This window comes from Phyllobates terribilis, unplaced genomic scaffold, assembly GCF_046119375.1.
Source record: "Phyllobates terribilis strain yellow unplaced genomic scaffold, ASM4611937v1 Scaffold_4__5_contigs__length_816908805, whole genome shotgun sequence".
Lineage (NCBI taxonomy): Eukaryota > Metazoa > Chordata > Amphibia > Anura > Dendrobatidae > Phyllobates > Phyllobates terribilis.
In genome coordinates this window covers 813,672,769-813,700,635 of record NW_027362764.1, presented here as the reverse complement: position 1 = coordinate 813,700,635, position 27,867 = coordinate 813,672,769, and the positions used below count along the sequence as shown (strand labels likewise).

The 27,867-nt window shown below is 50.9% G+C and overlaps 1 protein-coding gene across 3 annotated transcripts in view; it reads left to right on the top strand.

Moving 5' to 3' along the window:
- The window catches only part of SLC52A2 (solute carrier family 52 member 2), a 47,978-nt gene extending 22,717 nt beyond the window's left edge, over positions 1-25,261 (top strand). For all 3 annotated transcript variants that reach the window (XM_073680125.1, XM_073680124.1, XM_073680126.1), the window contains 2 exons: positions 19,888-20,011; positions 24,367-25,261. In XM_073680125.1, coding sequence (XP_073536226.1) covers positions 19,888-20,011; positions 24,367-24,579 — 337 coding nt within the window. In that variant the 3' untranslated portion in view covers positions 24,580-25,261. The remainder of the gene's footprint in view (positions 1-19,887; positions 20,012-24,366) is intronic.
- Positions 25,262-27,867: the final 2,606 nt, after the last annotated feature.

The window sequence follows — 27,867 nt, the reverse complement described above, 5'->3', positions numbered from 1 at the left end:
GAGAAGTATAGAGGAGGAAGACAGAGGGGTCTGGAGGAGAGTACAGAGAAGTATAGAGGAGGAGGACAGGGGTCTGGAGGAGGAGGACAAAGGGGTCTGGAGGAGTGTACAGAGAAGGACAGAGGGGTATGGAGGAGTGTACAGAGAAGTCTGGAGGAGAGTACAGAGAAGTATAGAGGAGGAGGACAGGGGTCTGGAGGAGAGTACAGAGAAGTATAGAGAAGGACAGAGGGGTCTGGAGGAGAGTACAGAGAAGTATAGAGGAGGGGGACAGAGGGGTCTGGAGGAGTGTACAGAGAAGTATAGAGGAGGGGGACAGGGGTCTGGAGGAGGAGGACAGAAGTATAGAGGAGGAGGACAGGGGTCTGGAGGAGAGTACAGAGAAGTATAGAGGAGGAGGACAGAGGGGTCTGGAGGAGAGTACAGAGAAGTATAGAGGAGGAGGACAGAGGGGTCTGGAGGAGTGTACAGAGAAGTATAGAGGAGGAGGACAGAGGGGTCTGGAGGAGAGTACAGAGAAGTATAGAGGAGGAGGACAGAGTGGTCTGGAGGAGAGTACAAAGAAGTATAGAGGAGGACAGAGGGGTCTGGAGGAGAGTACAGAGAAGTATAGAGGAGGGGGACAGGGGTCTGGAGGAGAGTACAGAGAAGTATAGAGGAGGGGGACAGAGGGGTCTGGAGGAGAGTACAGAGAAGTATAGAGGAGGAGGACAGAAGTATAGAGGAGGAGGACAGAGGGGTCTGGAGGAGGAGGACAGAGGGGTCTGGAGGAGTGTACAGAGAAGGACAGAGGGGTATGGAGGAGTGTACAGAGAAGTATAGAGGAGGAAGACAGAGGGGTCTGGAGGAGAGTACAGAGAAGTATAGAGGAGGAGGACAGAAGTATAGAGGAGGAGGACAGGGGTCTGGAGGAGGAGGACAAAGGGGTCTGGAGGAGTGTACAGAGAAGGACAGAGGGGTATGGAGGAGTGTACAGAGAAGTCTGGAGGAGAGTACAGAGAAGTATAGAGGAGGAGGACAGGGGTCTGGAGGAGAGTACAGAGAAGTATAGAGAAGGACAGAGGGGTCTGGAGGAGAGTACAGAGAAGTATAGAGGAGGGGGACAGAGGGGTCTGGAGGAGAGTACAGAGAAGTATAGAGGAGGGGGACAGAGGGGTCTGGAGGAGTGTTCAGAGAAGTATAGAGGAGGGGGACAGGGGTCTGGAGGAGGAGGACAGAAGTATAGAGGAGGAGGACAGAGGGGTCTGGAGGAGAGTACAGAGAAGTATAGAGGAGGAGGACAGAGGGGTCTGGAGGAGAGTACAGAGAAGTATAGAGGAGGAGGACAGAGGGGTCTGGAGGAGTGTACAGAGAAGTATAGAGGAGGAGGACAGAGGGGTCTGGAGGAGAGTACAGAGAAGTATAGAGGAGGAGGACAGAGGGGTCTGGAGGAGAGTACAGAGAAGTATAGAGGAGGGGGACAGGGGTCTGGAGGAGAGTACAGAGAAGTATAGAGGAGGGGGACAGAGGTGTCTGGAGGAGAGTACAGAGAAGTATAGAGGAGGGGGACAGAGGGGTCTGGAGGAGAGTACAGAGAAGTATAGAGGAGGACAGAGGGGTCTGGAGGAGAGTACAGAGAAGTATAGAGGAGGAGAACAGAGGGGTCTGGAGGAGAGTACAGAGAAGTATAGAGGAGGAGGACAGAGAAGTATAGAGGAGGAGGACAGAGGGGTCTGGAGGAGAGTACAGAGAAGCATAGAGGAGGAGGACAGGGGTCTGGAGGAGAGTACAGAGAAGGACAGAGGGGTCTGGAGGAGAGTACAGAGAAGTATAGAGGAGGGGGACAGAGGGGTCTGGAGGAGAGTACAGAGAAGTATAGAGGAGGAGGACAGGGGTCTGGAGGAGAGTACAGAGAAGTATAGAGGAGGACAGAGGGGTCTGGAAGAGAGTACAGAGAAGTATAGAGGAGGAGGACAGAGGGGTCTGGAGGAGTGTACAGAGAAGTATAGAGGAGGAGGACAGGGGTCTGGAGGAGAGTACAGAGAAGTATAGAGGAGGAGGACAGAGGGGTCTGGAGGAGGAGGACAGAGGGGTCTGGAGGAGGAGGACAGAGGGGTCTGGAGGAGGAGGACAGAGGGGTCTGGAGGAGAGTACAGAGAAGTATAGAGGAGGAGGACAGAGGGGTCTGGAGGAGAGTACAGAGAAGGACAGAGGGGTCTGGAGGAGAGTACAGAGAAGTATAGAGGAGGGGGACAGAGGGGTCTGGAGGAGAGTACAGAGAAGTATAGAGGAGGGGGACAGAGGGGTCTGGAGGAGAGTACAGAGAAGTATAGAGGAGGGGGACAGAGGGGTCTGGAGGAGTATAGAGGAGGAGGACAGGGGTCTGGAGGAGAGTACAGAGAAGTATAGAGGAGGAGGATAGAGGGGTCTGGAGGAGTATAGAGGAGGAGGACAGGGGTCTGGAAGAGAGTACAGAGAAGTATAGAGGAGGAGGACAGAGGGGTCTGGAGGAGTGTACAGAGAAGTATAGAGGAGGAGGACAGGGGTCTGGAGGAGAGTACAGAGAAGTATAGAGGAGGAGAACAGAGGGGTCTGGAGGAGGAGGACAGAGGGGTCTGGAGGAGGAGGACAGAGGGGTCTGGAGGAGGAGGACAGAGGGGTCTGGAGGAGGAGGACAGAGGGGTCTGGAGGAGGAGGACAGAGGGGTCTGGAGGAGGAGGACAGAGGGGTCTGGAGGAGAAGGACAGAGGGGTCTGGAGGAGGAGGACAGAGGGGTCTGGAGGAGGAGGACAGAGGGGTCTGGAGGAGAGTACAGAGAAGTATAGAGGAGGAGGACAGAGGGGTCTGGAGGAGAGTACAGAGAAGGACAGAGGGGTCTGGAGGAGAGTACAGAGAAGTATAGAGGAGGGGGACAGAGGGGTCTGGAGGAGAGTACAGAGAAGTATAGAGGAGGGGGACAGAGGGGTCTGGAGGAGTATAGAGGAGGAGGACAGGGGTCTGGAGGAGAGTACAGAGAAGTATAGAGGAGGAGGATAGAGGGGTCTGGAGGAGTATAGAGGAGGAGGACAGGGGTCTGGAGGAGAGTACAGAGAAGTATAGAGGAGGACAGAGGGGTCTGGAGGAGTGTACAGAGAAGTATAGAGGAGGAGGACAGAGGGGTCTGGAGGAGTGTACAGAGAAGTATAGAGGAGGAGGACAGGGGTCTGGAGGAGAGTACAGAGAAGTATAGAGGAGGAGGACAGGGGTCTGGAGGAGTGTACAGAGAAGTATAGAGGAGGAGGACAGGGGTCTGGAGGAGTGTACAGAGAAGTATAGAGGAGGAGGACAGGGGTCTGGAGGAGAGTACAGAGAAGTATAGAGGAGGGGGACAGAGGGGTCTGGAGGAGAGTACAGAGAAGTATAGAGGAGGAGGACAGGGGTCTGGAGGAGAGTACAGAGAAGTATAGAGGAGGGGGACAGAGGGGTCTGGAGGAGTATAGAGGAGGAGGACAGGGGTCTGGAGGAGAGTACAGAGAAGTATACAGGAGGACAGAGGGGTCTGGAAGAGAGTACAGAGAAGTATAGAGGAGGACAGAGGGGTCTGGAAGAGAGTACAGAGAAGTATAGAGGAGGACAGAGGGGTCTGGAGGAGTGTGCAGAGAAGTATAGAGGAGGAGGACAGGGGTCTGGAGGAGAGTACAGAGAAGTATAGAGGAGGAGGACAGGGGTCTGGAGGAGAGTACAGAGAAGTATAGAGGAGGACAGAGGGGTCTGGAAGAGAGTACAGAGAAGTATAGAGGAGGACAGAGGGGTCTGGAGGAGTGTACAGAGAAGTATAGAGGAGGAGGACAGGGGTCTGGAGGAGAGTACAGAGAAGTATAGAGGAGGAGAACAGAGGGGTCTGGAGGAGTGTACAGAGAAGTATAGAGGAGGAGGACAGGGGTCTGGAGGAGAGTACAGAGAAGTATAGAGGAGGAGAACAGAGGGGTGAGGAGGAGGACAGAGGGGTCTGGAGGAGGAGGACAGAGGGGTCTGGAGGAGAGTACAGAGAAGGACAGAGGGGTTTGGAGGAGAGTACAGAGAAGTATAGAGGAGGGGGGACAGAGGGGTCTGGAGGAGTATAGAGGAGGAGGACAGGGGTCTGGAGGAGAGTACAGAGAAGTATAGAGGAGGAGGATAGAGGGGTCTGGAGGAGTATAGAGGAGGAGGACAGGGGTCTGGAGGAGAGTACAGAGAAGTATAGAGGAGGACAGAGGGGTCTGGAAGAGAGTACAGAGAAGTATAGAGGAGGACAGAGGGGTCTGGAAGAGAGTACAGAGAAGTATAGAGGAGGACAGAGGGGTCTGGAGGAGTGTACAGAGAAGTATAGAGGAGGACAGGGGTCTCTGGAGGAGAGTACAGAGAAGTATAGAGGAGGAGGACAGAGGGGTCTGGAGGAGAGTACAGAGAAGTATAGAGGAGGAGGACAGGGGTCTGGAGGAGAGTACAGAGAAGTATAGAGGAGGAGGACAGGGGTCTGGAGGAGAGTACAGAGAAGTATAGAGGAGGGGGACAGAGGGGTCTGGAGGAGTATAGAGGAGGAGGACAGGGGTCTGGAGGAGAGTACAGAGAAGTATACAGGAGGACAGAGGGGTCTGGAAGAGAGTACAGAGAAGTATAGAGGAGGACAGAGGGGTCTGGAAGAGAGTACAGAGAAGTATAGAGGAGGACAGAGGGGTCTGGAGGAGTGTACAGAGAAGTATAGAGGAGGAGGACAGGGGTCTGGAGGAGAGTACAGAGAAGTATAGAGGAGGAGGACAGGGGTCTGGAGGAGAGTACAGAGAAGTATAGAGGAGGAGGACAGGGGTCTGGAGGAGTATAGAGGAGGAGGACAGGGGTCTGGAGGAGAGTACAGAGAAGTATAGAGGAGGACAGAGGGGTCAGGAAGAGAGTACAGAGAAGTATAGAGGAGGACAGAGGGGTCTGGAGGAGTGTACAGAGAAGTATAGAGGAGGAGGACGGGTCTGGAGGAGAGTACAGAGAAGTATAGAGGAGGAGGACAGAGGGGTCTGGAGGAGTATAGAGGAGGAGGACAGGGGTCTGGAGGAGAGTACAGAGAAGTATAGAGGAGGACAGAGGGGTCTGGAAGAGAGTACAGAGAAGTATAGAGGAGGACAGAGGGGTCTGGAGGAGTGTACAGAGAAGTATAGAGGAGGAGGACAGGGGTCTGGAGGAGAGTACAGAGAAGTATAGAGGAGGAGAACAGAGGGGTCTGGAGGAGTGTACAGAGAAGTATAGAGGAGAAGGCCAGAGGGGTCTGGAGGAGAAGGACAGAGGGGTCTGGAGGAGGAGGACAGAGGGGTCTGGAGGAGAAGGCCAGAGGGGTCTGGAGGAGAAGGCCAGAGGGGTCTGGAGGAGAAGGCCAGAGGGGTCTGGAGGAGGAGGACAGAGGGGTCTGGAGGAGGAGGACAGAGGGGTCTGGAGGAGGAGGACAGAGGGGTCTGGAGGAGGAGGACAGAGGGGTCTGGAGGAGAAGGACAGAGAAGTATAGAGGAGGAGGACAGAGGGGTCTGGAGGAGAGTACAGAGAAGGACAGAGGGGTCTGGAGGAGAGTACAGAGAAGTATAGAGGAGGAGGACAGAGGGGTCTGGAGGAGAGTACAGAGAAGTATAGAGGAGGGGGGACAGAGGGGTCTGGAGGAGTATAGAGGAGGAGGACAGGGGTCTGGAGGAGAGTACAGAGAAGTATAGAGGAGGAGGACAGGGGTCTGGAGGAGAGTACAGAGAAGTATAGAGGAGGAGGACAGGGGTCTGGAGGAGTATAGAGGAGGAGGACAGGGGTCTGGAGGAGAGTACAGAGAAGTATAGAGGAGGACAGAGGGGTCTGGAAGAGAGTACAGAGAAGTATAGAGGAGGACAGAGGGGTCTGGAGGAGTGTACAGAGAAGTATAGAGGAGGAGGACGGGTCTGGAGGAGAGTACAGAGAAGTATAGAGGAGGAGGACAGAGGGGTCTGGAGGAGTATAGAGGAGGAGGACAGGGGTCTGGAGGAGAGTACAGAGAAGTATAGAGGAGGACAGAGGGGTCTGGAAGAGAGTACAGAGAAGTATAGAGGAGGACAGAGGGGTCTGGAGGAGTGTACAGAGAAGTATAGAGGAGGAGGACAGGGGTCTGGAGGAGAGTACAGAGAAGTATAGAGGAGGAGAACAGAGGGGTCTGGAGGAGTGTACAGAGAAGTATAGAGGAGAAGGCCAGAGGGGTCTGGAGGAGAAGGCCAGAGGGGTCTGGAGGAGAAGGCCAGAGGGGTCTGGAGGAGGAGGACAGAGGGGTCTGGAGGAGGAGGACAGAGGGGTCTGGAGGAGGAGGACAGAGGGGTCTGGAGGAGGAGGACAGAGGGGTCTGGAGGAGAAGGACAGAGAAGTATAGAGGAGGAGGACAGAGGGGTCTGGAGGAGAGTACAGAGAAGGACAGAGGGGTCTGGAGGAGAGTACAGAGAAGTATAGAGGAGGACAGAGGGGTCAGGAAGAGAGTACAGAGAAGTATAGAGGAGGACAGAGGGGTCTGGAGGAGTGTACAGAGAAGTATAGAGGAGGAGGACGGGTCTGGAGGAGAGTACAGAGAAGTATAGAGGAGGAGGACAGAGGGGTCTGGAGGAGTATAGAGGAGGAGGACAGGGGTCTGGAGGAGAGTACAGAGAAGTATAGAGGAGGACAGAGGGGTCTGGAAGAGAGTACAGAGAAGTATAGAGGAGGACAGAGGGGTCTGGAGGAGTGTACAGAGAAGTATAGAGGAGGAGGACAGGGGTCTGGAGGAGAGTACAGAGAAGTATAGAGGAGGAGAACAGAGGGGTCTGGAGGAGTGTACAGAGAAGTATAGAGGAGAAGGCCAGAGGGGTCTGGAGGAGAAGGACAGAGGGGTCTGGAGGAGGAGGCCAGAGGGGTCTGGAGGAGAAGGCCAGAGGGGTCTGGAGGAGAAGGCCAGAGGGGTCTGGAGGAGAAGGCCAGAGGGGTCTGGAGGAGGAGGACAGAGGGGTCTGGAGGAGGAGGACAGAGGGGTCTGGAGGAGGAGGACAGAGGGGTCTGGAGGAGGAGGACAGAGGGGTCTGGAGGAGGAGGACAGAGGGGTCTGGAGGAGAAGGACAGAGGGGTCTGGAGGAGAAGGACAGAGAAGTATAGAGGAGGAGGACAGAGGGGTCTGGAGGAGAGTACAGAGAAGGACAGAGGGGTCTGGAGGAGAGTACAGAGAAGTATAGAGGAGGAGGACAGAGGGGTCTGGAGGAGAGTACAGAGAAGTATAGAGGAGGGGGGACAGAGGGGTCTGGAGGAGTATAGAGGAGGAGGACAGGGGTCTGGAGGAGAGTACAGAGAAGTATAGAGGAGGAGGACAGGGGTCTGGAGGAGAGTACAGAGAAGTATAGAGGAGGAGGACAGGGGTCTGGAGGAGTATAGAGGAGGAGGACAGGGGTCTGGAGGAGAGTACAGAGAAGTATAGAGGAGGACAGAGGGGTCTGGAAGAGAGTACAGAGAAGTATAGAGGAGGACAGAGGGGTCTGGAGGAGTGTACAGAGAAGTATAGAGGAGGAGGACGGGTCTGGAGGAGAGTACAGAGAAGTATAGAGGAGGAGGACAGAGGGGTCTGGAGGAGTATAGAGGAGGAGGACAGGGGTCTGGAGGAGAGTACAGAGAAGTATAGAGGAGGACAGAGGGGTCTGGAAGAGAGTACAGAGAAGTATAGAGGAGGACAGAGGGGTCTGGAGGAGTGTACAGAGAAGTATAGAGGAGGAGGACAGGGGTCTGGAGGAGAGTACAGAGAAGTATAGAGGAGGAGAACAGAGGGGTCTGGAGGAGTGTACAGAGAAGTATAGAGGAGAAGGCCAGAGGGGTCTGGAGGAGAAGGACAGAGGGGTCTGGAGGAGGAGGACAGAGGGGTCTGGAGGAGAAGGCCAGAGGGGTCTGGAGGAGAAGGCCAGAGGGGTCTGGAGGAGAAGGCCAGAGGGGTCTGGAGGAGGAGGACAGAGGGGTCTGGAGGAGGAGGACAGAGGGGTCTGGAGGAGGAGGACAGAGGGGTCTGGAGGAGGAGGACAGAGGGGTCTGGAGGAGAAGGACAGAGAAGTATAGAGGAGGAGGACAGAGGGGTCTGGAGGAGAGTACAGAGAAGGACAGAGGGGTCTGGAGGAGAGTACAGAGAAGTATAGAGGAGGAGGACAGAGGGGTCTGGAGGAGAGTACAGAGAAGTATAGAGGAGGGGGGACAGAGGGGTCTGGAGGAGTATAGAGGAGGAGGACAGGGGTCTGGAGGAGAGTACAGAGAAGTATAGAGGAGGAGGACAGGGGTCTGGAGGAGAGTACAGAGAAGTATAGAGGAGGAGGACAGGGGTCTGGAGGAGTATAGAGGAGGAGGACAGGGGTCTGGAGGAGAGTACAGAGAAGTATAGAGGAGGACAGAGGGGTCTGGAAGAGAGTACAGAGAAGTATAGAGGAGGACAGAGGGGTCTGGAGGAGTGTACAGAGAAGTATAGAGGAGGAGGACGGGTCTGGAGGAGAGTACAGAGAAGTATAGAGGAGGAGGACAGAGGGGTCTGGAGGAGTATAGAGGAGGAGGACAGGGGTCTGGAGGAGAGTACAGAGAAGTATAGAGGAGGACAGAGGGGTCTGGAAGAGAGTACAGAGAAGTATAGAGGAGGACAGAGGGGTCTGGAGGAGTGTACAGAGAAGTATAGAGGAGGAGGACAGGGGTCTGGAGGAGAGTACAGAGAAGTATAGAGGAGGAGAACAGAGGGGTCTGGAGGAGTGTACAGAGAAGTATAGAGGAGAAGGCCAGAGGGGTCTGGAGGAGAAGGCCAGAGGGGTCTGGAGGAGAAGGCCAGAGGGGTCTGGAGGAGGAGGACAGAGGGGTCTGGAGGAGGAGGACAGAGGGGTCTGGAGGAGGAGGACAGAGGGGTCTGGAGGAGGAGGACAGAGGGGTCTGGAGGAGAAGGACAGAGAAGTATAGAGGAGGAGGACAGAGGGGTCTGGAGGAGAGTACAGAGAAGGACAGAGGGGTCTGGAGGAGAGTACAGAGAAGTATAGAGGAGGACAGAGGGGTCAGGAAGAGAGTACAGAGAAGTATAGAGGAGGACAGAGGGGTCTGGAGGAGTGTACAGAGAAGTATAGAGGAGGAGGACGGGTCTGGAGGAGAGTACAGAGAAGTATAGAGGAGGAGGACAGAGGGGTCTGGAGGAGTATAGAGGAGGAGGACAGGGGTCTGGAGGAGAGTACAGAGAAGTATAGAGGAGGACAGAGGGGTCTGGAAGAGAGTACAGAGAAGTATAGAGGAGGACAGAGGGGTCTGGAGGAGTGTACAGAGAAGTATAGAGGAGGAGGACAGGGGTCTGGAGGAGAGTACAGAGAAGTATAGAGGAGGAGAACAGAGGGGTCTGGAGGAGTGTACAGAGAAGTATAGAGGAGAAGGCCAGAGGGGTCTGGAGGAGAAGGACAGAGGGGTCTGGAGGAGGAGGCCAGAGGGGTCTGGAGGAGAAGGCCAGAGGGGTCTGGAGGAGAAGGCCAGAGGGGTCTGGAGGAGGAGGACAGAGGGGTCTGGAGGAGGAGGACAGAGGGGTCTGGAGGAGGAGGACAGAGGGGTCTGGAGGAGGAGGACAGAGGGGTCTGGAGGAGAAGGACAGAGGGGTCTGGAGGAGAAGGACAGAGAAGTATAGAGGAGGAGGACAGAGGGGTCTGGAGGAGAGTACAGAGAAGGACAGAGGGGTCTGGAGGAGAGTACAGAGAAGTATAGAGGAGGAGGACAGAGGGGTCTGGAGGAGAGTACAGAGAAGTATAGAGGAGGGGGGACAGAGGGGTCTGGAGGAGTATAGAGGAGGAGGACAGGGGTCTGGAGGAGAGTACAGAGAAGTATAGAGGAGGAGGACAGGGGTCTGGAGGAGAGTACAGAGAAGTATAGAGGAGGAGGACAGGGGTCTGGAGGAGTATAGAGGAGGAGGACAGGGGTCTGGAGGAGAGTACAGAGAAGTATAGAGGAGGACAGAGGGGTCTGGAAGAGAGTACAGAGAAGTATAGAGGAGGACAGAGGGGTCTGGAGGAGTGTACAGAGAAGTATAGAGGAGGAGGACGGGTCTGGAGGAGAGTACAGAGAAGTATAGAGGAGGAGGACAGAGGGGTCTGGAGGAGTATAGAGGAGGAGGACAGGGGTCTGGAGGAGAGTACAGAGAAGTATAGAGGAGGACAGAGGGGTCTGGAAGAGAGTACAGAGAAGTATAGAGGAGGACAGAGGGGTCTGGAGGAGTGTACAGAGAAGTATAGAGGAGGAGGACAGGGGTCTGGAGGAGAGTACAGAGAAGTATAGAGGAGGAGAACAGAGGGGTCTGGAGGAGTGTACAGAGAAGTATAGAGGAGAAGGCCAGAGGGGTCTGGAGGAGAAGGCCAGAGGGGTCTGGAGGAGAAGGCCAGAGGGGTCTGGAGGAGGAGGACAGAGGGGTCTGGAGGAGGAGGACAGAGGGGTCTGGAGGAGGAGGACAGAGGGGTCTGGAGGAGGAGGACAGAGGGGTCTGGAGGAGAAGGACAGAGAAGTATAGAGGAGGAGGACAGAGGGGTCTGGAGGAGAAGGACAGAGAAGTATAGAGGAGGAGGACAGAGGGGTCTGGAGGAGAGTACAGGGAAGGACAGAGGGGTCTGGAGGAGAGTACAGAGAAGTATAGAGGAGGAGGACAGAGGGGTCTGGAGGAGAGTACAGAGAAGTATAGAGGAGGGGGGACAGAGGGGTCTGGAGGAGTATAGAGGAGGAGGACAGGGGTCTGGAGGAGAGTACAGAGAAGTATAGAGGAGGAGGATAGAGGGGTCTGGAGGAGTATAGAGGAGGAGGACAGGGGTCTGGAGGAGAGTATAGAGAAGTATAGAGGAGGACAGAGGGGTCTGGAAGAGAGTACAGAGAAGTATAGAGGAGGACAGAGGGGTCTGGAGGAGAGTACAGAGAAGTATAGAGGAGGAGGACAGGGGTCTGGAGGAGAGTACAGAGAAGTATAGATGAGGAGGACAGGGGTCTGGAGGAGAGTACAGAGAAGTATAGAGGAGGAGAACAGAGGGGTCTGGAGGAGAGTACAGAGAAGTATAGAGGAGGAGGACAGAGGGGTCTGGAGGAGAGTACAGAGAAGTATAGAGGAGGAGGACAGAGTGGTCTAGAGGAGAGTACAGAGAAGTATAGAGGAGGAGGACAGAGTGGTCTGGAGGAGAGTACAGAGAAGTATAGAGGAGGAGGACAGAGGGGTCTGGAGGAGAGTACAGAGAAGGACAGAGGGGTCTGGAGGAGAGTACAGAGAAGGACAGAGGGGTCTGGAGGAGAGTACAGAGAAGTATAGAGGAGGAGGACAGAGTGGTCTGGAGGAGAGTACAGAGAAGTATAGAGGAGGAGGACAGAGTGGTCTGGAGGAGAGTACAGAGAAGTATAGAGGAGGAGGACAGAGGGGTCTGGAGGAGAGTACAGAGAAGTATAGAGGAGGAGAACAGAGGGGTCTGGAGGAGAGTACAGAGAAGTATAGAGGAGGAGGACAGAGTGGTCTAGAGGAGAGTACAGAGAAGTATAGAGGAGGAGGACAGAGTGGTCTGGAGGAGAGTACAGAGAAGTATAGAGGAGGAGGACAGAGGGGTCTGGAGGAGAGTACAAAGAAGTATAGAGGAGGAGGACAGAGGGGTCTGGAGGAGAGTACAGAAAAGTATAGAGGAGGAGGACAGAGGGGTCTGGAGGAGTGTACAGAGAAGTATAGAGGAGGAGGACAGAGTGGTCTGGAGGAGAGTACAGAGAAGTATAGAGGAGGAGGACAGAGTGGTCTGGAGGAGAGTACAGAGAAGTATAGAGGAGGAGAACAGAGTGGTCTAGAGGAGAGTACAGAGAAGTATAGAGGAGGAGGACAGAGTGGTCTAGAGGAGAGTACAGAGAAGTATAGAGGAGGAGGACAGAGTGGTCTGGAGGAGAGTACAGAGAAGTATAGAGGAGGAGGACAGAGGGGTCTGGAGGAGAGTACAAAGAAGTATAGAGGAGGAGGACAGAGTGGTCTAGAGGAGAGTACAGAGAAGTATAGAGGAGGAGGACAGAGTGGTCTAGAGGAGAGTACAGAGAAGTATAGAGGAGGAGGACAGAGTGGTCTGGAGGAGAGTACAGAGAAGTATAGAGGAGGAGGACAGAGTGGTCTAGAGGAGAGTACAGAGAAGTATAGAGGAGGAGGACAGAGGGGTCTGGAAGAGAGTACAGAGAAGTATAGAGGAGGAGGACAGAGTGGTCTGGAGGAGAGTACAAAGAAGTATAGAGGAGGAGGACAGTGGTCTGGAGGAGAGTACAGAGAAGTATAGAGGAGGAGGACAGAGTGGTCTGGAGGAGAGTACAGAGAAGTATAGAGGAGGAGGACAGAGTGGTCTGGAGGAGAGTACAGAGAAGTATAGAGGAGGAGGACAGAGGGGTCTGGAAGAGAGTACAGAGAAGTATAGAGGAGGAGGACAGAGTGGTCTGGAGGAGAGTACAGAGAAGTATAGAGGAGGAGGACAGAGGGGTCTGGAGGAGAGTACAGAGAAGTATAGAGGAGGAGGACAGAGGGGTCTGGAAGAGAGTACAGAGAAGTATAGAGGAGGAGGACAGAGGGGTCTGGAGGAGGAGGACAGAGGGAACATCAGATACAGGACCTGGCACCTGTAAATCTATGGGCTGAGACCTTGGCCTCACAGAGTTCCCCCACAAGTGAATTACCGTTGAGGTGATGGACGTCCAATTGATATAACACAATAGTGGGATAAATCCGGCTCACCAAGAGGATTAATAAGACAAAAATACTTTATTGATACAAACATAAAAACATCTAATAAATATTTGTAGAGGTCCATCAGATAGGATACCGGAGAAACTGTGGGTAGGTGACAACGTAATTGAATAATAGGTATAAAGCGATAACCATAATAATAATCTTTTTATTTATATAGCACCAACATATTCTGCAGCGCTTCACAATTCAGACAATTTACAGACATTATGGGCGCTGTCCCCATCGGGGCTCACAATCTACATTCCCTATCAGTCTTTGGAGTGTGGGAGGAAACCGGAGAACCCGGAGGAAACCCACGCAATCACGGGGAGAACATACAAGTCCTTGTTGTCCTTGGTGGGATTTGAACCCTGGACCCCAGCATCATGGCTAATAGAGATATAGATAACAGAATAAATGAACCCGGCCAGTCACAGACAAATATCAATACATATGGATAATCTCAGGTACAATGTGGCACAAAGATACTGCTTCAAGATAATTCACAAGTCATAAAAGTAAATGAAGTGGCATGTAAAAGTTTGTGCCCCCCTGGTCAAGATTCCTGTTATTGTGAACAGTTCAGCAAGATGAAGATGAAATGATCTAAACGGCCTAAAGTTACAGATGACACATTTCCTTTGTATTTTAAGCAAAAAATATATATAATTTCATCTTTTGCATCGGACCATTTTCCTTTTTGCAATTTTTAAAATGGAAAAGTTTGTGCCCCCGGCATGGTCAGTACCTAGCAGTGCACACTTTTGCAGGTATCACAGCTTGTAAATGCTTTTTGTAGCCAGACAAGAGTCTTTCAGTTCTTGTTTGAGGGATTTTCATCCGTTCTTCCTTGGAGAATTCCTCCAGTTCTGTGAGATTCCTGGGGCATCTTGCATGTGCTACTATTTTGAGGCCACAGATTTTCAATGATGTTCAGATCAGGGGACTGTGAGGGCCATTGTAAAACCTTCAGCTTGCGCCTTTTGAGGTCGTCTATTGTGGATTTTGATGTGTGTTTAGGATCATTATCCATTTGTACAACCCCTGGCAAAAATTATGGAATCACCGGGCTCGGAGGATGTTCATTCAGTTGTTGAAAAAAAGCAGATCACAGACATGGCACAAAACTAAAGCCATTTCAAATGGCAACTTTAGGGCTTTAAGAAACACTAAAAGAAATCAAAATTAAAAATGTGTTACTCAGTAAGGGTATTTTTTTTCAGACCAAGCAGAGGGAAAAAATTATGGAATCACTCCATTCTGAGGAAAAAATTATGGAATCACCCTGTAAATTTTCATTTCCAAAACTAATACCTGCGACAAATTAGATCTGCTCATTAGTCTGCATCTAAAAAGGAGTGATCACACCTTGGAGAGCTGTTGCACCAAGTGGACTGACATGAATCATGGCTCCAACACGAGAGATGTCAATTGAAACAAAGGAGAGGATTATCAAACTCTTAAAAGAAGGTAAATCATCACGCATTGTTGCAATAGATGTTGGTAGTTCACAGTCAGCTGTGTCTAAAATCTGGGCCAAATACAAACAACATGGGAAGGTTGTTAAAAGCAAACATACTGGTAGACCAAGGAAGACATCAAAGCGTCAAGACCAGAAACTTAAAGCAATATGTCTCCAAAACAGGAAATGCACAACAAAACAAATGAAGAACGAATGGGAGGAAACTGGAGTCAATGTCTGTGACGGAACTGTAAGAAACGGCCTAAAGAAAATGGGATTTACATACAGAAAAGCTAAACATAAGCCATCATTAACACCTAAACAGAAAAAAACAAGGTTACAATGGGCTAAGGAAAAGCAATCGTGGACTGTGGATGACTGGATGAAAGTTGTATTCAGTGATGAATCACGAATCTGCATTGGGCAAGGTGATGATGCTGGAACTTTTGTTTGGTGCCGTTCCAATGAGATTTATAAAGATGACGGCATGAAGAGAACATGCAAATGTCCACAGTCATTGATGATATGGGGCTGCATGTCAGGTAAAGGCGCTGGGGAGATGGCTGTCATTACATCTGCAATAAATGCCCAAGTTTACATTGATATTTTGGACAGTTTTCTTATCCCATCAATTGAAAGGATGTTTGGGGATGATGACATCATTTTTCAAGATGATAATGCATCCTGCCATAGAGCAAAAACTGTGAAAACATTCCTTGAAAGAAGACACATAAGGTCAATGTCATGGCCTGCAAATAGTCCGGATCTCAATCCAATTGAAAATCTTTGGTGGAAGTTGAAGAAAATGGTGCATGACAAGGCTCCAACCTGCAAAGCTGATCTGGAGCCAGATTGATGAAGAGTACTGTTTGTCACTCATTAAGTCCATGCCTCAGAGACTGCAAGCTGTTATTAAAGCCAGAGGTGGTGTAACAAAATACTAGTGATGTATTGGAGTGTTCTTTTGTGTGTTTGTTTTTCATGATTCCATAATTTTTTCCTCAGAATTGAGTGATTCCATATTTTTTTCCCTCTGCTTGGTATGAAAAAAATTACCCTTACTGAGTACCACATTTTTAATCTTGATTTCTTTTAGTGTTTCTTAAAGCCCTAAAGTTGCCATTTGTAATGACTTTTTAGTTTTGTGCCATGTCTGTGATCTGCTTTTTTTCACCAACATTAAACAACTGAATGAACATCCTCCGAGCCCGGTGATTCCATAATTTTTGCCAGGGGTTGTAGAATCATCCTCTTCAGCTTTTTTACAGATGGTGTTATGTTTCCATCAAGAATTTGTTGAAATTTCATGTTCCCCGTGCCATTGGCTAAAGCACAACCCCAAAGCATGATTGATCCTCCCCCATGCTTAATGGTTGGCGAGATGTTCTTTTCCTGAAATTCGGTTCATTTTTCTCCACATATACACTACCGTTCAAAAGTTTGGGGTCCCCCAGACAATTTTGTGTTTTCCATGAAATCTCATACTTTTATTTATCAAATGATTTGCAAAATGAATAGAAAATATCGTCCAGACATTGACATGGTTAGAAATAATGATTTTTATTAGAAAGAATAATTTTCTCCTTCACACTTTGCTTTGGTCACAGAATGCTCCTTTGCAGCAGTTCCAGCATTGCAGACCTTTGGCTTCTAGCTGTTAATTTGCTGTAATCTTGAGACATTTCCCCCCCATGCTTCCTGAAGCCCCTCCACAAGTTGGATTGGCTTGATGGGCACTTTTTGCGTAACATACGGTCAAGCTGCTCCCATAACAGCTCAATGGGGTTGAGATCTGGTGACTGCGCTGGCCGCTCCATTACAGATAGAATACCAGCTGCCTGCTTCTTCCCTAAATAGTTCATGTATAATTTGGAGGTGTGCTTTGGGTCATTGTCCTGTTGTAGGATGAAATTGGCTCCAATCAAGCGCTGTCCACAGGGTATGGCATGGCGTTGCAAAATGGAGTGATAGCCTTCCTTATTCAAAATCCCATTTACCTTGTACAAATCTCCCACTTTACCAGCACCAAAGCAACCCCAGACCATCACATTACCTCCACCATGCTTGACAGATGGCGTCAGGCACTCTTCCAGCATCTTTTCAGTTGTTATGTGTCTCACAAATGTTCTTCTGTGTGATCCAACACCTCAAACTTTGATTCGTCTGTCCATAAAACGTTTTTCCAATCTTCCTCTGTCCAATGTCTGTGCTCTTTTGCCCATATTAATCTTTTCCTTTTATTAGCCAGTCTCAGATATGGCTTTTTCTTTGCCCTGAAGGACAGCATCCCGGAGTCAGGATGCAAACAAGACGTTTGCAGCTAGAATTGTCATTTATCACATTAACAATGTATAGAGTGGATTTCTGATTCAATTAATGTTAGCTTCATTAAAAAAAAAAGTGCTTTTCTTTCAAAAATAATAACATTTCTAAATGACCCCAAACTTTTGAACAGTAGTGTACCTGTAATCATTGTGGCTAAAGAGTTCTGTTTTACCTCATCGGTCCACAGGACTTGATATAAAATGCATCCGGCTTGTTTAGATTTTCTTTTGCACTTCTGAGGCTGAATTTTATGGTGAGGACGGGGAGAGGTTTTCTTCTGATGACTCTTCCATGAAGGCCATATTTGTGCGGGTGTCTCTGAGCAGTAGAACAATGGACCACAACTCCAGAGTCTGATAAATCTTTCTGAAGGTCTTTTGCAGTCAAGTGGGGGTTCTGATTTGCCCCTCTAGCAATCCTACCAGCAGCTCTCACTGAAATGTTGCTTGGTCTTCCAGACCTTATCTTGACCTCCACTGTTCCTGGTAACTGCCATTTCTTAATGACATTTCTAACTGAGGAAAAGGCAACTTGGAAACGCTTTGCTTTCTTCTTGTATCTTCTCCTGTTTTGTGGCCTCCACCGTTCTCAGAGCTCGGCAGATGCTTAGAAGACCCCATGGCTGCTGTCTGGTGGCACAAGGTTAGAGGAGGTTTATATAAAGCTGGACATCTGCATCACCGGCCCTTCCTAACAATGATGGTGAACAAGCCACAACCCCAACAGGCTAATTAAGGTCTGAAGCCTTGGTCAAAGTTATCTGAGCACACAAATCTCCAAGGGTGCACAAACTTTTGCATTGGTCCATTTTCCTTCTTGTAATTTTTAAAATGTAAAAAATGACATAAATATGATTCATTTATTTATTTTTTTTACTAAAATACAAGGGAAATATTTGTCATCTTTAACTTTAGGCCTTTTAGAGCAGGGCTGTGGAGTCGGAGTCGGTATAAAATGGACCAAACCCTAAAATATATAATACATTGGGTGCAGTCGTTCAATGCAGTTTGTGGGGAATATTTTTCCATAAGAATTTGGGCAAGTTCTGAAATGTCCTATAAATGTCCGTCCTATTCCTGATCTCAGGGTCTGGACTTTACTGAGATGAATCTGTGCACATGAGCCGTGTATGAGGGGGTCGGAGTCGTAGTAATTGAGGCGTCGGAGGTTTGGCTTACCGACTCCACAGCCCTGTTTTAGAAATCATTTCATCTTCAACTTGCTTAACTGTTCACAATAACAGTAATTTTGACCAGGGGTGCACAAACTTTTACATGTCACTGTATAAGTAAAGTGCAAGAAAGACCAAGGAAATGTAATCTCTTTATTATAAGATTATATTATCATTTCCACAAATTAGGAAAAAGAGCCATCTCTGTGTCTCAGTAAACAATATAGATCATACATGTCAAACTCTGGCCCGCAGTCTGGTTTTATTTGGCCCGTTACACCAGAAATGCCATCCCTATAAGGTGCCTTTATACTGTATGGAGGACTATGTGGGGCCATTATACTGTATGGAGGACTATGTGGGGGCCCATTATACTGTATGGAGGACTATGTGGGGCCATTATACTGTATGGAGGACTATGTGGGACCATTATACTGTATGGAGGACTATGTGGGGCCCATCATACCGTATGGAGGACTATGTGGACCCATTATACTGTATGGAGGACTATGTGGGGCCATTATACTGTATGGAGGACTATGTGGGGCCATTATACTGTATGGAGGACTATGTGGGACCCATTATCCTTTATACTAGTTGGCCCGCGATTTTGTCCAAGTTTTTCATTTTGGCCCTGTGTGTGTTTGAGTTTGACGTCCCTGAATATAGATCAAGGCTGTCTAGGCATGACATAAGTTCATTTAGAGAGCTTACCCATGTTAGTGAGGGAGAAAGGACACGTGCTGTCCAAGCCTCGACGTACGTTTCACTGTCACTTTAACGAGGGGTATCAAAGAGGAGGACAAATGGTTTCTGAAGAAGGAGGACAGTGGTATAGTGGAGGAGTACAAAGGATTCTGGAGGAGGAGGACAGAGAGGTGTAGAAGAGGACTACCGAGGGGCTGGAGGAGGAGAAATAAGCGGGACCGAGGGGGCTGAAGATTGAGGAGGACAGAGGAGTCTGTGGAAGGAGTACTAGGACAGTGGGGTCTGTAGGAGGAGGACCAATATGTGAAGCAGGAGGAGGACAGGAGTCTGTAGGAGGAAGACAAGTATAGAGAACAGAGACTGCTCAGGAGTAGGAGAAGGATTGAGGGGTCTGTGGGAGGAGGACAGAAGGGCATGGAGGAAGACCAATGGGTCTGGAGGGGAAGACAGGATTGTCTTGAGGAAGAAGATAAGTATAGAGGAGAACAGATGGGTCTGAAGGAGGAGGACAGAGGGGTCTGTGCAAGGAGGAATGGGAGATGGAGGACCAAGGGCTCTGTGGGAGGAGAACAGAGTGTCTGTGAGAGTGGGAGGAGGACCAAGGGGTCAGGAGTAGGAAGGAAGCAGAGGGGTCTGTGGAAGGAGGAGGATCAAGGCGTCTGTGGGAGTTGGAGGAGGAAATTCCTCGTCTGTGGGAGGAAAAGGGGGAGGACAGAAGGGAATGGAAAAGGAAGGAGACCAGGGGGGGTCTGTGGGAGATGGATGTCTGGGAGGTGGAGGAGGACAGTGGAGCCTGTAGGTGGAGGATAGAGGGGCTTGAAGGAGGGGAACAGATGGGTAAAGTATAGAGGAGAGGACAAAGGAGCCTAGTATCGGCTTCTAGCCAAACTTGTAAAGAGGGCAGCTCAGCTGTCGTAGGTGCCTGGGCACCTTAAGTTAGTGTAATGAGCAGGCGTCCCAGCAGCACTGAGTATTTCAGGAGAATATCAACGTTTTCTGTTCTGATTTTTATTCCCTCACACTCACTGTATTGCAGGCCTGATTACTCTGGATGGTTCTCAGCTCCCCTCCTCCCATGAGTAGGAAGTAGGAAATCAATGACTGATACAGTTAATACATCATTCTTTACTTTATGTGAGTGCCCCCCCCCCCCCCCACGCGCGTCCCTCTCCCTGCTCCTGCGTCCTCCCGCACACCGGCTCCCTTGTGACTCTGGTGTGAGACATACCAGGGATGTTTTGCTTGGGGTAAACCTTGTGATGGTCACATTCAGCGTTGTTCTCACATGGATTGATGTCCATTTGTTTTGCTTGTGTATTAATCTGCATCTTGTAGACCCCACTCTAGCGGTATTTAGGGGTGTGGGGATCCCTGATACAGCTGACATGACTATCCATACTATAGAGTAACACAATGGTGAGTGTGACCTACGGAGCCGCCCAAGACCTCAGTCTCTGCCGCCAGTGGTGACAGCTTTGTGTGTCTGACCTTCTGCTTCCTTTTTCTCAGGTCATCTCTGGGCCTCGGAGTGATCATGGCTGTAGGTGCCATGTTTGGGGGGTACCTTATGGCCCTCGCTGCCTTCAGCCCTTGCCCTCCCTTGTTGGAGAGCAAAGCGGGTGTAGTTTTGGTGGTAAGTATTCACTCCTGCTGCATTTATAGGGGACCCCTGACAGCACCGCTCATACAATACTAGGTTGTACACCCTATTACTGGAGAGTCACGTTCCACCCATTCCAGCCCTGTACAGAGGCCCCGAGGGAGCACTTTCAGCTCTGGGGATCGGCCGCTGCTCAGTGAAGAGTCGCCAACATGGATTGACCCCCATTCTAGACACAATCCTGACCCAAAACTAAGTAGAAACCCCATCCTCCTTCCACTAGGGTCCAGCATTGGTTACCGTCAGCAGGTCCATGAATGGTGTTTATACTGTCCAGGGTCTGGTCATCATGTGATAGCATAGGGAATGAGAAGAGAATGTCAAGTATACGGGTTCTGGTCATCACATCATACAATGGGGGTGAGACGAGGGCTGCGGGCATGTGGGTTCATAGAATGGTAGAGTTGGAGGAGACCTCCTGGGTCATCTGGTCCAATCCCCCTGCTCAAAGCAGGATTCACTAGATCATCTCAGACAGATGTCTGTCCAGCCTCTGTTTGAAGACGTCCATTGAAGGAGACCTCACCACCTCTCGTGGCCGCCTGTTCCACTCATTGATCTCCTCACTGTCATACAGTGTCTTCTAATATCTAATCTGTGTCTCCTCCCATTTAGTTTCATCCCATTGCTTCTAGTCTTTCCTTGTGCAAATGAGAATAAAGATGATCCTTCTACAATGTGACAGCCCTTGACATATTTGTAGACAGCTATTAAGTCTCCTCTCAGTCTTCTTTTTTGCAAGCTAAACATTCCCAAATCCTGCAACTGTTCCTCATAGGACATGGTTTGCAGACCAGTCACCATTCTGGTCGCTCTTCTCTGAACTTGCTCCAGTTTGTCTATGTCTTTTTTAAAATGTGGTGCCCAAAACTGTACATAGTATTCCAGATGAGGTCTGACCAAAGAGGAGTAAAGACCGATAATGATTTCACGTGATCTAGACTGTATGCTTCTGTTAATACATCCCAAAATTGTATTTGCCTTTTTTGCTGCTGCATCACACTGTTGACTCATGTTCAGTCTATGATCTATTAGTATACCTAAGTCTTTTTCACATGTACTGTTGCTTAGCTCTATTCCTCCCATTTTGTATATACTTTTTTCATTTTTATTGCCCAGATGTAGTACTTTGCATTTTTCCCTGTTAAAAACCATTCTGTTGGTTGCTGCCCACTGCTCCAGTTTATTTAGGTCTTTTTGAATCCTCTCTCTCTCTTCTCTAGTATTTGCTATCCCTCCTAGCTTTGTGTCATCAGCAAATTTAATCAGTTTACCCTCAATTCCTTCATCTAAATCATTGATAAAGATGTTGAACAATACAGGTCCCAGGACGGAGCCCTGTGGTACCCCACTTGAGACATTCATGCAACTGGATGTGAAGCCATTTACGACCACTCTTTGAGTCCGATCACTAAGCCAGTTATGAATCCACCTAACAGTTGCCTGGTCCATTCCATACTTGGTCATTTTTTCAATAAGGGTTCTGGTCATCATCACATCATACAATGGGGGGGGGGGACGAGGTCTCTGAGCAGGTGGGTTCTGGTCATCACATCATACAATGGGGGTGAGACGAGGTCTCGGAGCAGGTTGGTTCTGGTCATCACATCATACAATGGGGGTGAAACGAGGGCTCTGAGCAGGTTGGTTCTGGTCATCACATCATACAGTGGGGGGGAGACGAGGGCTCTGAGCAGGTTGGTTCTGTCATCACATCATACAATGGGGGGGGAGACGAGGGCTCTGAGCAGATGGGTTCTGGTCATCATCAGATACAATGGGGGGGAGACTAGGGCTCTGAGCAGGTGGGTTCTGGTCATCACATCATACAATGGGGAGAGACGAGGGCTCTGAGCAGATGGGTTCTGGTCATCATCACATCATACAATGGGGGGAGAGACGAGGGCTCTGAGCCCGGTGAGTTCTGGTCATCATCACATCATACAGTGGGGGGGGGGGGACGAGGGCTCTGAGCCTGGTGGCTTCTGGTTATCATCACATCATACAGTGGGGGGGAGACGAGGGCTCTGAGCAGGTGGGTTCTGGTCATCATCACATCATACAGTGGGGGGGGAGACGAGTTCTCTGAGCAGGTGGGTTCTGGTCATCACATCATACAATGGGGGTGAGACGAGGTCTCGGAGCAGGTTGGTTCTGGTCATCACATCATACAATGGGGGGGGAGACGAGGGCTCTGAGCAGATGGGTTCTGGTCATCATCAGATACAATGGGGGGGAGACTAGGGCTCTGAGCAGGTGGGTTCTGGTCATCACATCATACAATGGGGAGAGACGAGGGCTCTGAGCAGATGGGTTCTGGTCATCATCACATCATACAATGGGGGGAGAGACGAGGGCTCTGAGCCCGGTGAGTTCTGGTCATCATCACATCATACAGTGGGGGGGGGGGGACGAGGGCTCTGAGCCTGGTGGGTTCTGGTTATCATCACATCATACAGTGGGGGGGAGACGAGGGCTCTGAGCAGGTGGGTTCTGGTCATCACATCATACAATGGGGGGGAGACGAGGGCTCTGAGCAGGTGGGTTCTGGTCATCACATCATAAAATGGAGGGGGGGACGAGGGCTCTGAGCAGGTGGGTTCTGGTCATCACATCATACAATGGAGGGGGAGACGAGGGCTCTGAGCAGGTGGGCTCTGGTCATCACATCATACAGTGGGGGGGAGACGAGGGCTCTGAGCAGGTGGGTTCTGGTCATCACATCATACAATGGGGGATGAGACGAGGGCTCTGAGCAGGTGGGTTCTGGTCATCACATCATGCAGTGGGGGTGAGACGAGGTCTCTGAGCAGGTGGGTTCTGGTCATCACATTATACAGTGGGGGTGAGACGAGGGCTCTGAGCAGGTGGGTTCTGGTCATCACATCATACAATGGGGGGGAGACGAGGTCTCTGAGCAGGTGGGTTCTGGTCATCATCACATCATACAGTGGGGGGAGAGACGAGGGCTCTGAGCAGGTGGGTTCTGGTCATCACATCATACAATGGGGGATGAGACGAGGGCTCTGAGGAGGTGGGTTCTGGTCATCACATCATACAATGGGGGATGAGACGAGGGCTCTGAGGAGGTGGGTTCTGGTCATCACATCATACAATGGGGGGTGAGACGAGGTCTCAGCAGGTGGGTTCTGGTCATCATCACATCATACAATGGGGGATGAGACGAGGTCTCGGAGCAGGTGGGTTCTGGTCATCACATCATACAATGGGGGGTGAGACGAGGTCTCAGCAGATGGGTTCTGGTCATCATCACATTATACAATGGGGGGTGAGATGAGTTCTCTGAGCAGGTGGGTTCTGGTCATCACATCATACAATGGGGGGTGAGACGAGGTCTCGAAGCAGGTTGGTTCTGTTCATCACATCATACAATGGGGGGGGGGGAGACGAGGGCTCTGAGCAGATGAGTTCTGGTCATCATCACATACAATGGGGGGGAGACGAGGGCTCTGAGCAGGTGGGTTCTGGTCATCACATCATACAATGGGGGGAGACGAGGGCTCTGAGCAGGGGGGTTCTGGTCATCACATACAATGGGGGGTGAGACGAGGGCTCTGAGCAGGTGGGTTCTGGTCATCACATCATACAATGGGGGGTGAGACGAGGGCTCTGAGCAGGGGGGTTCTGGTCATCACATCATACAATGGGGGGTGAGACGAGGGCTCTGAGCAGGTGGGTTCTGGTCATCACATCATACAATGGGTGAGACGAGGGCTCTGAGCAGGTGGGTTCTGGTCATCACATCATACAATGGGGGGGAGACGAGGGCTCTGAGCAGGTGGGTTCTGGTCATCACATCATACAATGGGGGGTGAGACGAGGGCTCTGAGCAGGTGGGTTCTGGTCATCACATCATACAATGGGGGGTGAGACGAGGGCTCTGAGCAGGTGGGTTCTCAATTCTCTAATGTCTCTGGCGCACTGGTCATTCCGGTCTGAAGTGATTATACACCCTGACCCTCCTCTACCTGCACGCACCTGATATACAGTTACACACCTCCATGTATAGCACATTTATCTCTCCCGTCACCCCACTCGGTGCATCATGGCAGCCAATCATTTGCCTGCACCTTCCCACCTACTTGTTTTCCCTGTATCTCCGCCCCCTCTTCTGTGATTGACAGTTCTGGCTTCATACAGCCACAGAAGGAAGGAGATAGATGAAAACCAAGCAGGTGTAGTTAAATGATTGGTGCACAAAGGTGCTGCCAATCGCCAGAGCTAGTTTTGGACAGTCATTCTGTGCTGACCGTTTTATGGTTTGCTTCCCATTCACTCGGTGTTAATGTTGCATTGTGTCTCTGCAGGTTGTATCTTGGACCCTCTTCCTGGGTGTCTTGTCGTACCTGAAGGTTGTGATTGGAAGCCTGCTGCATGAAGCCGGGCACAGCGCCCTCCTTTGGTGTGGCGCTGTCATCCAGGCTGGCTCACTGCTGGGTGCACTAGTCATGTTTCCAATGGTCAGCATCTATCACCTGTTCAAGAGCAGCAGAGACTGTGAAAACAGCTGCACCCTGTGAGCATGGTGTACAGTGCCCGCCCTGTGGGGAGGGTGTACAGTGCCTGCCCTGTGGGGTTGGTGTACAGTGCCTGCCCTGTGGGGAGGGTGTACAGTGCCCGCCCTGTGGGGAGGGTGTACAGTGCCCGCCCTGTGGGGAGGGTGTACAGTGCCCGCCCTGTGGGGAGGGTGTACAGTGCCCGCCCTGTGGGGAGGGTGTACAGTGCCCACCCTGTGGGGAGTGTGTACAGTGCCCGCCCTGTGGGGAGTGTGTACAGTGCCCACCCTGTGGGGAGTGTGTACAGTGCCCGCCCTGTGGGGAGGGTGTACAGTGCCCACCCTGTGGGGAGTGTGTACAGTGCCCGCCCTGTGGGGAGTGTGTACAGTGCCCGCCCTGTGGGGAGTGTGTACAGTGCCCGCCCTGTGGGGTTGGTGTACTGTGCCCGCCCTGTGGGGTTGGTGTACTGTGCCCGCCCTGTGGGGAGGGTGTACAGTGCCCGCCCTGTGGGGAGGGTGTACAGTGCCCGCCCTGTGGGGTGGGTGTACAGTGCCCGCCCTGTGGGGTGGGTGTACAGTGCCCGCCCTGTGGGGTGGGTGTACAGTGCCCGCCCTGTGGGGTGGGTGTACAGTGCCCGCCCTTTGATGAGCTTGTACTATACTCTATGTACCTTATATCACTCTCAGGATCTTTTTATAAAAGTAAAATAAAACTTTTTCACTAAGTGTCGTCCGTGTCCTTTATTGCGTGCAGATGAGGATGAGACCCTCCCAGTAACATGTTTGTAGAATCAACAATAGGATGAAAGTACAGTCACGGCAGATACTATATACAGCATTGCCAGGGTGTAATGATGTGGTGAATTACGGTTATCCTCGCTATATTATGGTTGTACTGGTGGAGCTGGGGTGTGTATTATGGTTGTACTGGTGGTGCAAATGTCTATTATGGTTCTGCTGGGGTGTGCATTATGGTTGTACTAGTAAACCTGGGGTGTGCATTATGGTAGTACTGGTGGGGTGTATTATTGTTCTGCTGGGGTGTGTATTATGGTTGTACTGGTGGAGCTGGGGTGTGCATTATGGTTGTACCAGTGGAGCTGGGGTGTGTATTATGGTTGTACTGGTGGAGCTGGGGTGTGCATTATGGTTGTACCAGTGGAGCTGGGGTGTGCATTATGGTTGTACTGGTGGAGTGGGGTGTGCATTATGGTTGTACTGGTAGAGCTGGGGTGTGCATTATGGTTGTACTGGTGGAGCTGGGGTGTATTATGGTTATACTGGGAGAGCTGAGGTGTATTATGGTTGTACTGGGGGAGCTGGGGTGTGTATGATGGTTGCATCGGTAGAGCTGGGGTGTGTATTATGGTACTACTGGTGGAGCTGGGGTGTGTATTATGGTACTACTGGTGGAGCTGGGGTGTACATTATGGTTGTACTAGTAGACCTGGGGTGTGCATTATAGTTGTACTAGTGGGGCTGGGGTGTGCATTATGGTTGTACTGGTGGAGCTGGGGTGTGCATTATGGTTGTACTGGTGGAGCTGGGGTGTACATTATGGTTGTACCGGTGGAGCTGGGGTAAGCATTATGGTTGTACCGGTGGAGCTGGGGTGTGCATTATGGTTGTACCGGTGGAGCTGGGGTGTGCATTATGGTTGTACTGGTGGAGCTGGGGTGTACATTATGGTTGTACCGGTGAAGCTGGGGTGTGCATTATGGTTGTACTGGTGGAGCTGGGGTGTGCATTATGGTTGTACTGGTGGAGCTGGGGTGTACATTATGGTTGTACTGGTGAAGCTGGGGTATGCATTATGGTTGTACCGGTGGAGCTGGGGTGTGCATTGTGGTTGTACTGGTGGAGCTGGGGTGTGCATTATGGTTGTACCAGTGGAGCTGGGGTGTGTATTATGGTTGTACTGGTGGAGCTGGGGTGTGCATTATGGTTGTACCAGTGGAGCTGGGGTGTGCATTATGGTTGTACCGGTGGAGCTGGGGTGTGCATTATGGTTGTACCAGTGGAGCTGGGGTGTGTATTATGGTTGTACTGGTGGAGCTGGGGTGTGCATTGTGGTTGTAGCGGTGGAGCTGGGGTGTGCATTATGGTTGTACCAGTGGAGCTGGGGTGTGTATTATGGTTGTACTGGTGGAGCTGGGGTGTGCATTATGGTTGTACCAGTGGAGCTGGGGTGTGCATTATGGTTGTACCAGTGGAGCTGGGGTGTGCATTATGGTTGTACTGGTAGAGCTGGGGTGTATTATGGTTGTAGCGGTGGAGCTGGGGTGTATTATGGTTGTACCAGTGGAGCTGGGGTGTGCATTATGGTTGTACTGGTGGAGCTGGGGTGTGTATTATGGTTATACTGGGAGAGCTGAGGTGTATTATGGTTGTACTGGTGGAGCTGGGGTGTGCATTATGGTTGTACTGGTGGAGCTGGGGTGTATTACGGTTATACTGGGAGAGCTGAGGTGTATTATGGTTGTACTGGGGGAGCTGGGGTGTGTATTATGGTACTACTGGTGGAGCTGGGGTGTGTATTATGGTACTACTGGTGGAGCTGGGGTGTACATTATGGTTGTACTAGTAGACCTGGGGTGTGCATTATGGTTGTACTGGTGGGGTGTATTATTGTTGTGCTGGGGTGTGCATTATGGTTGTACTAGTGGGGCTGGGGTGTACATTATGGTTGTACTGGTAGATCTGGGGTGCATTATGGTTGTACTGGTGGAGCTGGGGTGTACATTATGGTTGTACCGGTGGAGCTGGGGTATGCATTATGGTTGTACCGGTGGAGCTGGGGTATGCATTATGGTTGTACCGGTGGAGCTGGGGTATGCATTATGGTTCTACCGGTGGAGCTGGGGTGTGCATTATGGTTGTACTGGGGGAGCTGGGGTGTATTATGGTTGCACTGGGGGAGTGCATTGTGGTTGTACTGGTGGAGTGGGGCATATTATGGTTGTACTGGGGGGGTGCATTATGGCTGTGGTGGTGGAGCTGGGGTGTGCATTATGGTTGTAGCGGTGGAGCTGGGGTGTGCATTATGGTTGTACCGGTGGAGCTGGGGTCTGCATTGTGGTTGTACTGGTGAAGCTGGGGTGTGCATTATGGTTGTACCGGTGGAGCTGGGGTGTATTATGGTTGTACTGGTTGTGCGAATGTGTATTATGGTTGTACTGGTGGTGCGAATGTGTATTATGGTTGTACTGGTGGAGCTAGGGTGTATTATGGTTGTACTGGTGGTGCGAATGTGTATTATGATTGAACTGGTGGAGCTGGGGTGTGCATTATGGTTGTAGCGGTGGAGCTGGGG